The sequence below is a fragment of the Pygocentrus nattereri genome, chromosome 21 (assembly GCF_015220715.1).
Source record: "Pygocentrus nattereri isolate fPygNat1 chromosome 21, fPygNat1.pri, whole genome shotgun sequence".
Taxonomy (NCBI): Eukaryota; Metazoa; Chordata; class Actinopteri; order Characiformes; family Serrasalmidae; genus Pygocentrus; species Pygocentrus nattereri.
The window spans coordinates 15,700,306-15,717,830 of record NC_051231.1 but is presented as its reverse complement, the minus strand read 5'-3'; the positions used below and the strand labels follow the sequence as shown (position 1 = coordinate 15,717,830).

General features: G+C 39.9%; 1 protein-coding gene across 1 annotated transcript; it reads left to right on the top strand.

Moving 5' to 3' along the window:
* Positions 1–6,969: 6,969 nt before the first annotated feature.
* On the top strand, positions 6,970–17,207 carry sp1 (sp1 transcription factor). Its single transcript, XM_017692815.2, has 6 exons — positions 6,970–7,048; positions 7,634–7,716; positions 10,662–11,988; positions 13,038–13,179; positions 14,318–14,511; positions 15,636–17,207. Exons 1-6 carry the CDS (start codon positions 7,042–7,044, stop codon positions 15,926–15,928), a joined length of 2,046 nt encoding a protein of 681 aa, XP_017548304.1. The 5' UTR covers positions 6,970–7,041; the 3' UTR covers positions 15,929–17,207.
* Positions 17,208–17,525: the final 318 nt, after the last annotated feature.

The window sequence follows — 17,525 nt, the reverse complement described above, 5'->3', positions numbered from 1 at the left end:
ATTTTTAAGAACAAGGGTGATGTGCAGTACAGAGGTATAAAGTTGATGAGCCACACCATGAAGGTATGGGACAGAGTTGTTGAAGCAAGGCTAAGGCGAGAGGTTCAGATCAGTGAGCAGCAGTTTGGTTTCATGCCCAGAAAGATTACCACAGATTCAATTTTTGCATTGAGAGTGTTGGTAGAGAAATACAGAGAAGGTCAGAAGTGTCTACATTGTGTCTTTGTGGATCTAGAGAAGGCATATGATAGGGTGCCAAGAGAGGAACTGTGGTACTGTATGAGGAAGTCAGGTGTAGCTGAAAAGTATGTTAGGGTGGTGCAGGACATGTATGAGGATAGTGAGACTGTGGTGAGGTGTGCAGTTGGAGTGACAAATGGTTTCAAGGTGAAGGTAGGTTTACATCAGGGATCAGCTTTGAGCCCCTTCTTGTTTGCAGTGGTGATGGAAAGGTTGACAGATGAGGTCAGGCAGGAGGCTCCATGGACCATGATTTTTGCAGTTGATATTGTAATCTGTGGTGAGAGTTGAGAGCAGGTGGAAGAGAATCTGGAGAGGTGGAGGTTTGCACTGGAGAGGAGAGGAATGAAGGTCAGTAGAGACAAGACAGAATACATGTGTGTGAATGAGAGGGAGGCAGGTGGAAAGGTGAAGATGCAAGGAGTAGAGGTCGTAAAGGTGGATGACTTCAAATATCTTGGGTCAACCATCCAGAGCAATGGACAGTGTATAAAAGAGGTGAAGAAGAGGGTGCAGACAGGATGGAGTGGGTGGAGACGGGTGTCAGGGCTGATGTGTGACAGAAGGATAGCAGCAAGAGTGAAAGGGAAGGGAGGGAAGGGAGATGAAGATGCTGAGATTTTCGTTGGGAGTGACAAGATTAGAAATGAGCAGATCAGAGGGACAGTGAAGGTGGAGCAGATTGGAGATAAAGCCAGAGAGGCCAGGTTGAGATGGTTTGGACATGTGTTGAGGAGGAATAGTGGATATATTGGGCAAAGAATGTTGGAGATGGAGCTGCCAGGCAGAAGGAGAAGAGGAAGACCTCAGAGAAGGTTTATGGATGTAGTGAAGGTGGACAAGGAGATGGTTGGTGTAAAAACCGCCCTCTGGTGTTTAGTAGTCATGTTTTTCATTTAATGGGGTAAACAGGAGGAGGCCAGACTCTTCTTAAACCAGCTCTGGTTATTTTTATGTGTTTGTGAGTGGTCATGTTAGCTCAGCAGTGTATATGAGCAATGTGTGTGTGTGTGTGTGTGTGTGTGTGTGTGTGTGTGTGTGTGTGTGTGTGTGTGTATATATATATATATATATATATATATATATATATATATATATATATATATAATTTAAAAATGATACTGAGATTTTTCACTTTTGCATATAATGAGCATCTGAGAAACATGATAGAGTTCATTACAAAGAGTTACTGAGCAAGACTAAAAGATGAAAAAGGTTTAAAACAGGTTTGGTTGAGTCTGATTTCACAAAAATAAAGATTAGTTTACGACCACTTTACAGGATCATCATTAACAACAGGGTTAATGGCTGTAGCCATAACATCTGGGCCTGTATTCCTGAAGCTTCTCAGAGTAGGAGAGCTGATTTCAGACCAGATTTGTGCCTTCTTTATTTTGCCTTTACTGGCAGGAACAGATCCTATATCAGCTTCCTGAGTATGAGCCCTGATCTCCTGATCAGAAGAACTTATGGTGTTCAGCTTGTACTTTAAATGCATTCTTGATGAGCACTTGGCTAATTAAATAATAAACAAGCAGCATGACATTCTGGAAATATATCAGATTATAATGAGGATTCGTTGAGATATTTTCTGTTATCTATTGCCTGAAAAAAGAAGAATTTTCATATTGTTTGTTTGTTTCATATTGTTTGTTCTATTTAAGAATAGAACAAATTCCTATAAATGATATATAATGAAATATAAATGATTTTAATATTGATTTTAATACTAAAAGTGCTTTTGTGAAGTTATTTTAGGCGAGCTAGTAACAAAAGTATGTTAATGCCAATCATATCACTCATGTGGTATATTCTCCATAGGCATCTGAATACAGTAGAGCAGCTGAGATCAGCTCTTATATCTCTCAAAGAAATGTCTTCTTCAGTGATGCAGTTTGTCGTGAAAGCTTCTTGTGATGTTCAGTTGATTATCAACAACATTATGATTAGTGCTAGGTTTAGGAGGAGATGTAGGTTTTTCCTAGATGTTAAGGTTAGGGTTAGGGATAGATTGAATAAATTCTTTCTCTCTCTACTCTAAACTCTCTAAAGAAGTTCAGTTTCATTTGATAGATATTTAGTTGAATTTTACTTAAAGCCAAGCTGAGCATTTACAGATCATCTACAGTGGACCATCCAATTAACACTCAACTTCAAGTCCAATTGCATTTAATGGATATTTAGTTGAATGTTGCTTAAAGATATACTGAGTGGACTGTCCAAATAAAGTGTTACCCTTTTATTTCTTTTAAATGGTTGCTATTGTGTACATACTGTAAATTTCTCTATATTGTCTTAAATTATTAGTGTTTATTTTTACATAAATGGCTGCAACTGTATTTTCCCCTTGGGATCAATAAAGGAATCTGAATCTGAATCTATGTAGTCTAGTTTTAGCAATGCTGACATTGTGCTTTAACCTAAGAATACAAGTGTTTGATTTTTTAAAGATAAATGGCCATTTCTAATTTTATTAGGATGTGATGTATTTGCTAAAGACTTTATCCTTCAGTGTACCAAAGTAAAGACTATTAAAGGAAGGTAAATGTAATACCTGCATCTGTAATCACAAAGGATTCAATTACTAAAGAAGAATCTGAAGAATTAGATTAGTGGTGATTACATTCTGGTTACTCTTTTTAAAAGGTGGTAAGACATTCTGAAGTTCTAGGTATCTGGTCAGAGAGGTTGACATGTGTACATTATTTTTGACATGATTCTAGTTTAATCAAATGCTTAGTTAATTGAAAGACTTTGTTGGACATCTTGTTATACTAAACGTCTGGCATACATTTGAGCTTTTTACATCATTCAGCATTGATGCTTCAAATGATGATGACTTACCGGGGAGATGAGTGAATGATGACAAAAAAAATGCAAAAATGACAAGAGTGGAGGTTAACTGTACTCCCCACCTTTGCTTATTTACAATAAAGGACATAAATTAAGGACAAGAGATAACATACAACTATGGAGGGAGTTAACTTTCCATGACTTTCAGGTTGTATAAAAATTTTAAAAACCACTATAATTCCTATAAAATTTTTATTTCAGCACTCTGTATTAATTTATTCAATTTTAGAGATTTTGATGAGCATTATCAGTTAGATAAGCCATGAATAAGATGATAAGGATTAAACCATTAATAGTGACAAGCTCATAATGATTAACCTGATGAGGGACACACACATCTTCTAAGCCGCTTCTCCCTCTGGGTCACTGGAGCCTGTCCCATCTGCCATTGGGCAAAAGGCAGGATACACCCTGGACAGGTCGACAGACCCATTCACACTTAGGGGCAATTTTGCATGTCCAAACAGCCTGACTATATGTCTTTGGGAGGAAACTGACGCAGAAACAGGGAGAAGATGCAAATTCCACATAGAGAGGACCCTGGTCACCCACGGGGGAATCAAACCCAGGCCCTCCTTGCTGTGAGGCAACAGCGCAACCCACCACACCACCATGCCACCCATGAGGGGGACACTGATTGAATATTTAACCATATTTGGATAATTTGTATGAGAGCTGCATGTTTTCTTTGTACAGTAGACAATTTTTGGAATGAGTGAACCTCCAGAGAGTACACCAGAGCTTAAGTACGGCAGTTTGGGAGACCGTAAGACAGAGACTTCAATTGTTTCAGATATGGAATTCAGCCCTTTTTAGTCTCTTCTGAGAGCCATTATAATTTAAGAACTTAGGCTTAATCAAAAGCTTAACATGTATATTGCTTTTCAGTGCAAAACCATGCAAAAAAGAGAAGGTGAGCTTTGGCTGTTTTACTGATGTATAAAGCTCTGAACAGAACCTCAGCACCTGAGTGAACTTCTCTCTTATTATGAGCCATCACGTCTACTTAGATCACAAGGTGCAGTCTTACTATTAGTACCTAGAATTAATAAAGTTACATCAGGGGGTAGAGCCTTTTCAATAATCGATCATTTGGAATAATCTTCCAGTCAGTGTTAGGGACTTAAACACAGCCTCAGTCTTTAAGTCTTGGCTAAATATTTACTTGTGTAGTCAAGCTTTTGGTAATTAGATAAAAGGTGCAGATCTGGGGGATCATGGATGTAGAGTATTATATTGGTGTGAGTGCCTGTGGACTCGATAGTGGACTCAAAGTGGCCTGGAGGTTATCATATTGGCATGTTTAGAAGACGTTCGAGCGGAAGGCTGGTTAAATTATTCTTTCCCCGTTTCTCTATTGCACACGTTATCAAAAATCAAACAGCACTATAAAAGATCCTTCACCACTATTTACACAACTATTTACACAAAAAAAAACCTTAAATGCATGACAGGCATTCTGTTCCTCTTCTTTGACTATTCTCACTTCATTTCCCTTTCCACCTCAGAGTGCATGTTGGCAGCGAGACTAGCCATCTTACTTGCAGCAGTTAGACCTCTTACCTAGACTGGGCCTCTCCTTAAATACCTATAGCCCCTCTCAGTGGACTAAACCCAAATTAAATTTAAATATTTATAAGGCAAAACAGTCACATTCTCATTCATAATACACACCTATTCAGCATTTACTTCAAGTACAAATATCTACCGATGTCATTCATGGCCGATGTTCAATATTAGCAATTAGTTCATTAACAGTTTTGTTTTTCTTTTTCCCAGGTTGACCTGTGCACTCCCTGTCCCAGAGTCCCTCCCACCCTCCCAGGCCCGCAGACCTACAAGAGGACCGAATGGCCAGCGCCGTCACTCTTTCCAGGAAACAGGCAAGTAAGTGTTTCTTTACGTTAATTAAAATATACCTTTGTCTCTTTTAGTCTTTGTTCATGGCTGTTGGTGATCCTGCTGCTCTCACATGTTCACTCAGGTTTGCTGACAGTGGAGCGGAGGGGCGCTGACATCTCAAGGAGCCCTCATGTCTGTTACCTTCTGGCTTTTAACATTTAGTTTGGCTGTAATAGCTCAACCAGCCGGAGTCTCTGCTTCACTCTCTTAACACTGCATACTGTAATCAGTCTCTCTTAAGAGAACTCACTCTCTGTGTGTTTCTTTGCCAAACTGAACAGCTACCCATCTTGTGTGGTCTAATACTCTTACTTCATCTGCCTCGATCAGGAGCCCTTGCTTTCCCACCTTCTGGACCAGTTTAATCACTATGGAGCTTCCTGAGGTCCAACACTGTGCAAAAAACCTCACCTGCATGCAATGACCCTCCTGATGACCCTGCTGCTGCACAGACTCAAACTACAGTATTTAATCATAAATATTCTTTTACCTGAACCATTTATTGATAGACAGCGGTTCACCTGCTCCACAATACTCTGAGTTTTTCTCATATTCATTCTAACAGATCATCACTGTAGGGGTCTAACAGTATTTATTTATGTTCAAGGTTTTCACTGTGATTTGCTCCTCATTTCATAGTTCTTTTACTCTGATAGCCCTATAACAGCAATTAGTTATCATTGGTTAATCTAAATACTTAATACTTAAATCTCACCATCACAAAGTCTCAGAATAAGACACAGAATACAGGAACAATCCAAACATCAGAGCACAGTCCAAATCCTGACACAGCCAAGACTTCACAGTGAGTAACTCTAAATCTGGGAGCCAGCAAGTGAGCAAGTGAGTTTAATCGTCAATCCAATGGCGACAGGATTAGAACTGTGGAAAGGAGGACCTCTGGTGGCGATGAGCAGGTATAACAGGCGCAGAGGTGACAGCTGCTGATTCAGTCACTCCTGCACACCTGATATTCTGACTACATGTACAAATACGCACCATGACACAATTTTTAATATTATCAATATTCAACTGTAATCAGTCTGTTTGGTTATGCAGTGATACCGGATCAACGCTGATTGTGTAATATGTGCTGTTGTTTTACAGTGTGTGACTGCTGGCTGCTTTATTTTGCATGTCAGGATTTACACAATCGTTAGATTAATTCATTGATGTGAGAAATCAAATGAAATCAGCATTGTCAGATCTGATCCCCGAAGTATACACACTCATTTGTTTAAATGGTTATTCACATTTATTGTGCTGCTATTTGTTCCTTTACTGCATTACTCAATGTAGTGATGAAGCTGTAACTGTTCTGAATAACTGTGTTAATGATAATAAAGCTGACAAAACCAGATGCACACACAGACAGACAGACATGCAGACACAGATACACAGATATTCAGATAGATAGATAGACAGATAGGTAGATAGACAGACAGACAGACAGACCCTAACCGAGCCCACAGCAAGGGGTGTAACCTGTTAGCACTTTCACCCGTTCACTGAGAGCTCACTCTGGCGCCCTCCAGTGTGCTGTTTTTAATTTGAGAGATGAACAAGAATTGGGCGGGACTGCACGGGCATGGTTTGTGTTTCTATTGGTTCAAATGGTCGCTTTTTAAAGAGGGCGGAGTTTTCATCTCCAATAGACTCTAAACTCCACTTCTCCCGCCTTTTTTGGCTACACCTACCTCACAAATCCCTTCATCCCTTCTCCTACACCTAAACTCTCGCTTCGTGACTTGGTTCGGCTGAAAGCTCGCAGCGTACCTGAATGATGCCAGTTCCTCTCCGCCTTGAAATTTTTGAAATATTATTTATTAATAGAAAAAAATCAGGTGCGCTCGCCCTCTGTCCCTAAAGTTCAAGGGGACGGGCCCGGGTATCTGATTGGCCCAGAGCAGAGCAGCGAGGGTTATGATTGGCTGAGGTTCTTTGCTACGTCTGTCCATCAGTTCTAGTCAGCAAGTTCGGTGGAGTTGTTTGTAAGTTGATGTCTGTCCAGAAGAAACTCCTTCAGAAACTCCTCCGTCTGAAAAAATGAGCGGTAAGAGTGCTTACTTTCCTTATAAACTCATTTCGGAACTAGCTAGCTCAGTTAAATCGCGGCAGATGTGTAGTAAACATGTTTATAACGTTCAGTATTCCGGTTGTTGGTCGCTTGAACTAGCTAGTGAAGTTAGTTTGGTAGCTAGCTTAAAGCTAACTCATAACTATCAGTCTGAAGATTTTTGAGGCGCTTAAAACTATTTAAACTGTCCTGTGAAGTAGATAGGACTAAACGCCGCTCCCTTAAAACAGTAAAGGGTCGTTTTTTGCATATTCCGCATGGTTAGAGTTAGTTATGTTAGTCCACGGCTGAAGAACTTGCTAATCATGACGAAGATGTTGAATTCTCCGTTCCACCTTAAATGGTGCAGCAGTTACATTCTGGCGTCTGAGCCGCCAGGCTGTAACTGGTGCGCCATTTAAGGTGGAACGGAAAGTTCTTATGAGAAGCCGGCGGATTTGTACTTTATTCTGTTTCTCAGGCACCACGATTAATGATTAAGTATGTCTTTCGGTAGATGGTTAGAAATGGCTCACTTCACTAACGTTACTTGGAAAGTATAATTTTCGTTTTTGTACGCAGATCGACAGCAGCAGAATGAAATGGCCGCGTTGGTGGAAAACGACGGAGACTTCCGTAAAAAGCGAAACTCCAACGCAGAGCGAGTAAGTAATGATAGAGTTTTTCTCTGAATACAGACTGCAAATGTGGATTTCCTTCTTAAAATAAGGTTTTCACTGAGATACCCATCCGTACTACTGACGAGTTGTTATCCAGGAGTGTTATAAATTACTATATTTTGTCAGTGAGATGAAAAAATATTAACGGGAAATTGCACCAATTTTTCAATTTCTGTCCGTATTTAAGTGGTTATGGTGTAAACAGAGTCATTTTGAGTGGTTTGGTGTGAAACGCTCCGTACTAGAGAAATGTAGCTACCAAGTCAGAATTGTTCACAGTGGTGGTGATGGGAACCACACGTCTACTTCTAAAAGCTCCTTCACAGAAAGTCGTTAACTACATGAGATGGGCGTAAATTTACTGCCTGGTGTCTGAGACATTGTTTTATGATGGCTTTCAGAACTTAAAATCCATTCGTGGTGGTGGGGTGTATAATATTTGGCATTGTGAAGCAAAACAGTCCACAACGAAAACGTATTATTTCAGATTTGTCATCATTTTTCCGTCATCATAAACTCAGAAGACACTTGTAGGTTCACTGGCGGTTTTGGATAGCAAATAAAATATCTGTTTTTTTGTCGTAGTCTTGGAAACTTCTGGTTCCTATCACCACCACTGTAGAGAAATCTGAACCATTTCACACCAAACCACTCTGAATCACTCTGTTTGCATCTCAAACGCTCAATTATGTGGGAATTTTGAAAAATGGGTGGAGTTTCCTTTTGAAGTGGCAGTGTAAAGGGCGTGAGTGAGATGGTTTGTTTGGGGGAGGTGAAATGTAGTGAACTGCCACAGGGGTGTGTGTGTGTGTTGGGGGCAGGGTGCTGCATTTCCTACTTGTTCTTGAATATCTTGCAGGTTCAGCTGTTGCATTATTGTTTAGAATTGTCAATGTTTCTGCACAGACAGTCACACTGTGTTTTATTTAGAATGAATCAGTAAGACATTTTGATCCCCTGCAGGATCATATAGGATAGGACAGGATAGACTTTTATTATCCCACTGGGGGAAATTTACATTGTTACAGCAGAATACACAGTAAGTAGACAAAGATGTGCATCATACAAAATACTAAATATAAGATATACTATAGAAATAAATAAATGAACAAGGCATCTGTTAGCAGGAAAATATAAAAAATAAAAATAGAATTAAACTATACAAATTTACAGTTTACACATGCAGTTGTATGGATATTGCACATTTCTGAGCAGGTAATGACTGAATATCGCACAGAAATTGTAGATATTGCACAGTAATAATTACAGATGTTTCACAGAACGTGTGTATGTTTTGCACTTGTACCATTCTGTCAGCAGCAGATATTGCACATTAATTAGAGGTAGGATAAAATACAGGTCTATGTGGTGTGTTCGTGATAGAGTGCACTATGATGAGTGAGTGAGGTGTGAATCCATAGTGTGTTTATGACAGAGTGTCTGAGTCTCTGCTTGGGACGTTTCTCACTGAGACAGCAGAATAGCTGACGAAAATGAAGCATTAAGTGGTTTAATTGCATATTTGAGCATAAATGTTATTTACTATGTTAATTTTCTAGCGCATAACGGCGTCTGGGTTTCAGTTTCGGGCAGATATCAATGCTGTAGTTAATAAAAATAATTTGTGATTTATATGATCTGGCAATAAAACCATCCTAAAATATTAATGGACAGCGTTTTCAGGCGATGATGATACAGGAGCAAGTTTAGAGATCGCTAAACCAGCAAGGACAGACTGGTTTACTAAATGGAAGGTGATGTTTCACTGCTTATGTTAACTTGGAGCTCTAAAGTGAATATGTACAGTGATAGGATTGTTTCTTTTCTTTTACTGTTGTATATTTGTTGTTAATTTTTCATTCATTATTCATACCACTCTTTTTTTTATTGTGTTGCAAACAACGGTTTGTTTCCATAGATATTGAAAGCACGTTTTTCACTGCCAATCAGAATATGACCAATTCCAGATTGGACCCTGATAATGAGAAAATAGACTTCAGCTGGAATTTTACTTTACTGAGACCAAAAGAAGCAAAAACTAGTTTAAGCTGTTTTAATAGAGCTCAAACACACAGATAAAGTATTTGTGACTTTATCTGAGTCTGTAACTAACAAGAGAGTTAGCATCAGACAAATAAGGTAAATGTCAAAGTATTAAAATCATCTGTCCTAATATTCTACTGAATAAAGCTGTGCTCTTTACACAAGTAATAACAACTTTACTGCACAGTATCTCAGATTTCAGTGTAATCACTGAGGGACTATAATGGATATATATTAAAATTATGATAAAGTTAGGATAAGGGCTACGTTGACATCTTTTCTGAAGCCGTGTACTCCCATGAAGTGGTTATCATCAGTCTAGTAGAAGTAAACACTTATAATACTGACTGATAAGTTGTGATATTGAGCAGTGGAAGAGCAGAGGGTCTCAATAAAAACAAGAATCTGTCCAGGCACTGCACAGAAACAGCTGTTTGTTTTTGGCCGTTTTGCATGTCGGCCAGTTTCATCTGAATCTCAGAGGTAGTGAGAATGTATGTGCCGAAACTGCTCATAAGGATCTGGTTCGAGCTACAGATTTGTCTTGTGTGTCTGTCTGGAGCAGAAGGAAATTATTCAGAGCTTGGTGCTCAACAACAGATGAGTTTCTGCGTAGTTTAAACATCACCAGCTACTCAGCCTAATATTGAATAAACATTTTACTGCTGTTAGACATGCAGGGAAATAAAATGTTTCCAGCATAATATTTGATAAAATACAACATGAAGAATAAAGGTTCTGTCTGTGTATTCTGGGAAATCCAAATATTGTTTAAATATTCAGCATTGTGCAGATAAAGTGGTTGTAATTCCGAAGGAAAGCAGACATTGTTAATATTTTTGTGAATTGTAAGGATAAGAACACATTCATCTTATTCTTCTTTGTAGGAAGCCCAGCCACCGTCACCTTTAGCCTTGTTAGCGGCGACTTGCAGTCGAATGGATGAGAATGACGCAGCAGATCAGCAGAACCTGCTTCAAGACCATCGGACGGAGTCACATCAGAGCCAGGCATCGCACACCACTAACGGCTGGCAGATCATTCCTCTGGGGGCACAGACAGGTGTCGGCTCAGGGAATATCATCAAGTCCGGCTCATTGACGGAGGATAAAAGCCGGCATGTGGTGAGCACTGGAGCAGGTGCACCGCCACAGCAGCAGTTCATAGTAGCGTCTGCGCCGAGTATACAAGGTCAACAGGTGCTGACCACGATCTCTGGAGTAATGCCTAACATACAGTATCAAGTCATTCCTCAGTTTCAGACTGTGGACGGACAGCAGCTCCAGTTTGCTCAAACGTCCCATGATGCCTCCGCTGCAGGACCAGGGCAACTTCAGCTCGTCTCCTCACCCAGCGGTGGCCAGCAACTCATCGCGGCCCCCACTAGCCAAAGTACGGGAGCTGCCAACATCCTAACTGTTCCTGGTCTTCTTCAGCAGGCAATTCCTCTTCAAAATCTGGCTCTGGGCAACACCGTGCTGAACAATCAGACACAGTTTCTTGCCAACATGCCTGTGTCGTTAAATGGTAGCATCACCCTACTTCCTGTGAGTGCAGGTGCAGCTGCTGGAGCCAAAAGTGACGATGTTACAAGTGGAACATCAGGTGTCAGTCAGCAGCTGCTCCATGCCCAACAGGCAGTGGCTGCTCCAGTCACTGCTGAATATCACAGCAGCTCAACCACATCCACTACGCAAGTCATGACCTCGTGTAGTGGCGGAGTATCATCCCAGAGCAACACCATGACTGGAGCCACCTTTCAGACCACAGCTGCAGGAATTTCGGTACAGTCTGAAAACAGAGATGGTAAGCAGCCCCAACAGCATCCTCAGGTCCTCATCCAGCCTCAGCAGATTTTTCAGGGAGCTCCTGCTCTTCAAGCCATTCAGTCAGGTGGCGGTCAGGTGTTTGCAGCACACACGCTTTCTCAAGAGGGTTTGCAGAATTTGCAGATCCAGACCATCCCAAATAATAGCACCATTCTGCTGCGCACCGTCGGCCCTAATGGTCAAGTCAGCTGGCAGCCGGTTCAGCTGCAGAGCCCTGCAGGTGCCCAGATCACTCTGGCTCCGGTTCCTTCACTTCCACAGCTGGCTCAGACCGGAACAGCCACCACGATGCAGCTACCAGGCCTTCAGACCATTAACTTGGGCAACGCTGGACTACAGATGCATCAACTACAGGGAGTTCCCATCGCCATGGCCAACACTGCAGGTCGGTTTCAGTTACCATCACAGGGAGAAGGGAGCAGGGAGGGGCTATTCAGAGAATTTATTTTTGTTTGTTTTTTTATTCTCAGTTTCTTAAACAGCATGCTCTGTTTGGGTTTTAAAAAATGGAATGCAAAATAAACAAACAAACTTCATTGGGGGTTGAAAGAATAAAACACTGCAGTGTATGATCCCAAAATTCTGGGTTGATTTATATGGTAGCTGAATATAGATATTTTATCATTTGATTATGAACATTTCATGTTTATTAGGTCTGTTTGATTAGTGCTATAATGTAAAATAAGAGTTCAGTATGGTGAGACTCACATTTCCCTCTCGTCGTAAACAAACTTCAATAAAAGCATTTGGTAATTATAAATAAAACATTTTTAGTTGTTTGTCTGCTTCACAGCAGAGGTCTGCGCAAGAGTTTTTTTCCCCCCTTTTCTTTCAGTCCATCTCCTGCAGAAGATTATCTTGCAGGATTTTTCTGCGTGCCACTCCCGCTTGCAGCCACACACAGCACTAAACATTAGTCCTGCACCTCAAGATATTGTGGGTGGTAGGGTGGGAATCTGTAGGAGTGCAGACTTCTACTTGACAGTTCAATTAAATGAAAATGTCTATCTCTATTCAAAGTTTAGAAATATCACTATAGAATAGAAGTGTCTAAATAAGTATTTTAATATTGCAGTAGAATTTTGCTGTGATTGATGTATTGATATATCGTATCATGGGTCCCGTAGCATTTCCCACCCCAAATATCAGAAATGAGCCTCATTTTTGTCACTCACCTGATGAAGGTACACATTACCAGACAGTAACACAAAAAAAGCATATTAATCTGAATCTCGGCGACATAGATAAACGTAAATAAATAAGTACTAATGTTGGTAAGTGCTACTATCGGAGTGAAAATATATTCATATTTTGGTGGTTCTCAGTCTGTTGTCTAGTATATGATGATGATGATGATGGTTGTATAATTGTGTTAAATTCTGTGAACTGTTAAGTGTGTGCAAGTTGAGTGAGTTAACTAATGTGCGTGTTCAGGTGAGCAGGGTGGTGCTGGGGCGGAGAGTCTGGAGGACTGCACAGTTCTGGATCAGAGTCTGGAAACGAGCCCGACTCAGCCGAGCCGGCGCACACGAAGGGAAGCCTGCACCTGCCCATACTGCAAAGATGGAGAGGGCCGGTACGACTAAAGCGATTCTTCTTCTCACTGCCTTACTGACCTTAACAAATGCTGCTTATATCTGCACTTCTCTGTGGGAAGTTTTGTTGATTGTTTTCCTTAACTCTGATGTCCATAATCACAATTCACCCTTACATATTTTGAATTATTGTGTATGGATTTGAAAATTGAATTGAAAAAGAACGTTTGTTGTGATTTACTTTAAAGCAACTCTGAGCTGATCAGCTGTTTTGTTTTTGCGTTTTTTTTTGGGCACAATTTGCCATTTTGATTGAATAATAATGATAATATAGAGTTAAATTTATATAGTGCCTTTCTCAAACCTAAGGACACTTTACCTGAACTAAGCTCAACCTTACCAGTTAGATAATTAAAATCTGGTTTTAAATGAAGTGTGTTAGCTAGCTATACTACATCAGTGATCTTAGATCGAGTAGCACTGCAGTGAAGAAGAGCAGGTTTTGTTATCCTTCAGAACAGTGCTTCTGTACAGCTGTTAGTAAAGTAATTTTTTGATCTTTCAAAAGATTATGTCTCCTTCAGCAGCACAGCAACAGCAGGAAACACATCCGAGGCTAACACGTTTGATGAGCTCGTGCTTCCAGTTTTCCTTCTTGTTAGAGTATTTTGATTAGCTAGTTGACCTGTTGCTGAATATCCTCTAAAACCAGACAGACACTGTGATTTTTAGAAATCTTGTTCCTCAGTGACTCACATTGTACATTTGAATAGACAAAGTCTTTGAGAATTGATAGCTTTGTGTACAGACCGTTATTAATAAAGCTGATTCATTCAGATTAATATGAGTACTGAACAAACACGCTAAGACACTGAGCACTGAAGCTAAAAGCAGGCAGTGATGTTTATGGTAGGAGTGTACAGTCCCTATAGCCTGTATTACAAAGAAATCACTGTTTTAATGTTTATGTCTAGCTATTCTATCCAGTCAGAGTAAAGTCACATATACAGACTTCGGTAGCAAATAACCTTTTCTCTTCCATGTTGTCAGCCTGCGTGTCTCCACCTGTACTAGTGTATAAGCGGGCTGAAATCGAGTACAAGTCAATGAGCATGATAGCAGCCTGATACCAGTGTTGGTATTGATGCATCCCTAATCTTCAGTATTTGTGATTTACAGCAGCGACCCCAACAAAAAGAAGCAGCACATCTGTCACATCTCTGGTTGTGGAAAAGTCTACGGAAAGACCTCTCATCTACGAGCACACTTACGCTGGCACACGGGCGAGAGGCCTTTTGTCTGCACCTGGTCCTTCTGCGGGAAGCGCTTCACTCGCTCTGATGAACTGCAGAGACACAAGAGAACGCACACAGGTCAGTGTGCAGAACAAAACTTATCAATTGAACTGGGTTCAGTTAAAAGTAAACCTAGAAGGGAACTCTGTTAGAATTAGGACCCCTTTCTTACCCCTCGCAGTGCTCACAAAGTGGGTAGTGTTCTCTGATAAAACTGACCTTTCGAGTGACAAGAGGAACCAGCAGGCATGCCTGCTGCTCACATATTGGCTGCACTGAATTGATTGGCCGAAGCACATCGCACAAATTTGGAAAAATGGCCCTGTGTCACAGTAGGTTCCTCTTGTCACTGCAATCCATGTCTACAATAATGTGGTGTATCTGAAAGAGCAGCCGTGAATTATTCATTGAACGAATTATAAGCAAACCCAAGTAGGTTTGGTTAGTTTTTATGGACGTGTAAATTGTCCAGGTTTTTTGTGTCAATGTGCACAGAAAACAATCACTCAGCTGGTCCACTTTTAACAGTGAAACAGCCCAAGTGTGAAAAGCCCTTAAAATCTGATGTTTCGACCTTTTAAGCTCAAAACTTACAGATTGGCTTTACGTTGCCTGAGACAGAAAAAATGACATCACAGCAGAGCTCCTAGATCTCTGAGTCCTGAATTAGTATGTGTTGGCGTGGAAGAGCTTTCTCATAGAGGCGTGACTCGCATGCTCTGACTGAAGTTTGAAGCTTCATTTAAATATGTGATCTCCATCTTCATGAACTCCTGATTTCTCTGAAAAGTGTTCAGCAGATCTGTGAGGTTGCATGACTGCAAATGTGTAAAATTCACTGAGGAAAAGAGACTTCAGCTCCTCCCACATCTGTGTTGGCAAACTCCCTCACCTGTTCTGTTTTTTTTTTGTTTTTGTTTTGTTTTGTTTTTTTCATTAATTTATTTTATTTTAATTTTTAGCGTACTTTAAGGTGCGCATGGCAGCAGTTATGGTTGCATTTCTGTTTTCTGTCAACTGCAACGAAGCACACACCCTCTAAACACTAAGTGGTTAGTTTTCTATATTACAAATTAAAGGATGTTCATTCAGGTTATTTTCTTGTTGTTTTGTCAAACATATTTTGGAAAATAATTTATTGATAATTTAATAGTTTTATTTTCGTATATCCTCTGTCACGCTCTGTGTTTTATGTTTTTCAGGAGAAAAGAAGTTCTCATGCCCAGAGTGTCCTAAACGCTTCATGCGAAGTGACCATCTCTCCAAACACGTCAAGACACACACAAGTAAGAAAGGTTCTGCGGGTGGTGCTGCGGTGCCCTCCGGTGACGGCGCTGAACACAATCCAATCAGTGCAGTGAGAACGGATCAGCAAGCCCTCATCACCATGGAGACTCTGTCGCCAGAAGGCATTGCACGCTTGGCCAGCAGTGGCATTAACGTAATGCAAGTAGGAGAACTGCAGCCCATTAACTTAAACACCAATGGCTTTTAAAGAGGCACCAGACACTTAAGCAGGAATGTAAAACGAATGGGCTGGAGATTCAGCCTGAACTTTTCTTAAGTGTCAGAATGAGGCACAGCTTGCATCTACCGTTGTTACATGCACTCTTGGTGCTTTTACTTTATTGTTTTCTTTTTGTTCCTTTTTTTTTTATTTTTTTTTTTATATATGTATAAATACCCATTTTCTGTAAGTCAGATCCGGAGCTGCTCTGCTCAGTCGTGCTGTGGACCTTGTGTGGAGGTGGTGTAGAGAAGGTTGGGTCCAGCTTGGCTCCAGTCCCCTGCTCTGCTGTAGATGCTCAAGCGCCACATATACGAGATGAGATCTTGTCCTTTTTTTTTTTTTTTTTTTTTTTTTTTTTTTTGTGTAAATTCAACACACTCAAGCCATCATGCTTTGATACATCTGTCATAGCAAATAATTTAAATGACAGTCTTGCTTTGTTTTTGTACATAAATTATATTTTTCTAAACATGAAAACTATGCGAATTGAGAGTGCCTTTGTTTTGTCTGTTATCTTAAAATATTTTATATTAAAAAAGCTAATTAATTCGTGCAAGAGGAAGTTGTTTTAGACCCATGTGCACCCTGAACTGCACAGATGATGAAAGATGAAGTCTCAATTGAAGAAGTTACTCCCCATCACACTCTTCCATTAATTAGGATTTTATGGCTAAATAACTTTCACAGCGAAGTTCTGCACTCGTCATTAGACGTCAAATATTCGTGGGTTTCAGTTAAAAGCTGGATATATTCAGGATTCAAGGTAAATCAGTCTGTCAATCTTTTTCTGGCATTATTAGATTAAATAAGTAGGTGCTAATAAAGGGAAATACTCTGATAAAAAGCATTTATAGTGAATGGAACATAAACTGCACTTGAATTTAAAAAATGTTTCAAAAACTCGACTTCTTTCATTGCACTTCAGTAATTTCTGTTTTAATGAACATGTAAAGTTTTTTGGGATTCTGTAAATCTGTAATTTGTTTTTTCTTTTTACATCGTAAATTCCACAGTACCGAATGTGAAGATAACTTGTACTTAATTCTGATCTTTGATCCCTTTGGTGATCTGAGGATTTTGAGTCTGAGCTTTTAATCAGTTTTATAATCCTAACCATTGTGCCATAATCTGTACATTTGCAGGTGGAACAGGTTATCCTGGCGTAATTTTTATGCTATTTTTAATGTGTTTTTTAATGGAATGTATGAGGCGGTTGGTTTTCTGTGGCTAAAACATAAAAGCCAAAATCTGAGGGGATAAAAAATCCAGTGTAGACTTTTTTTTCCTTGTTTTTAAGCCTGTGTGCACAGCAACATATCAGCTCTGATTTTCTTAATTTTAGATCACAAATTTGTAAATTTTACGTAATTAGTTTGAATATGTTCATCTTAATTTAAAGGTCTGAATAAGAAGTAGTAATAGCCAATCAGCTCTGATGTATGATGACATCAAGAATCTGAATGAATCATGGAAACTGGACTAATCTTAATACATTTTAATGGAAAACTACAGAACACAAGACTTGATTTCAACCCCCCAGAAGTTGGGATGCTGTGCAAAATGTAAATTAAAAACAAAATTC

Excerpts from the sequence above, each read along its gene's own strand:
- sp1 (XM_017692815.2), top strand. Across the intron at positions 13,180-14,317 it reads TGCAAAGATGGAGAGGGCCG|CAGCGACCCCAACAAAAAGA; the intron begins GTACGACTAAAG and ends TGTGATTTACAG. Across the intron at positions 14,512-15,635 it reads ACACAAGAGAACGCACACAG|GAGAAAAGAAGTTCTCATGC; the intron begins GTCAGTGTGCAG and ends TATGTTTTTCAG.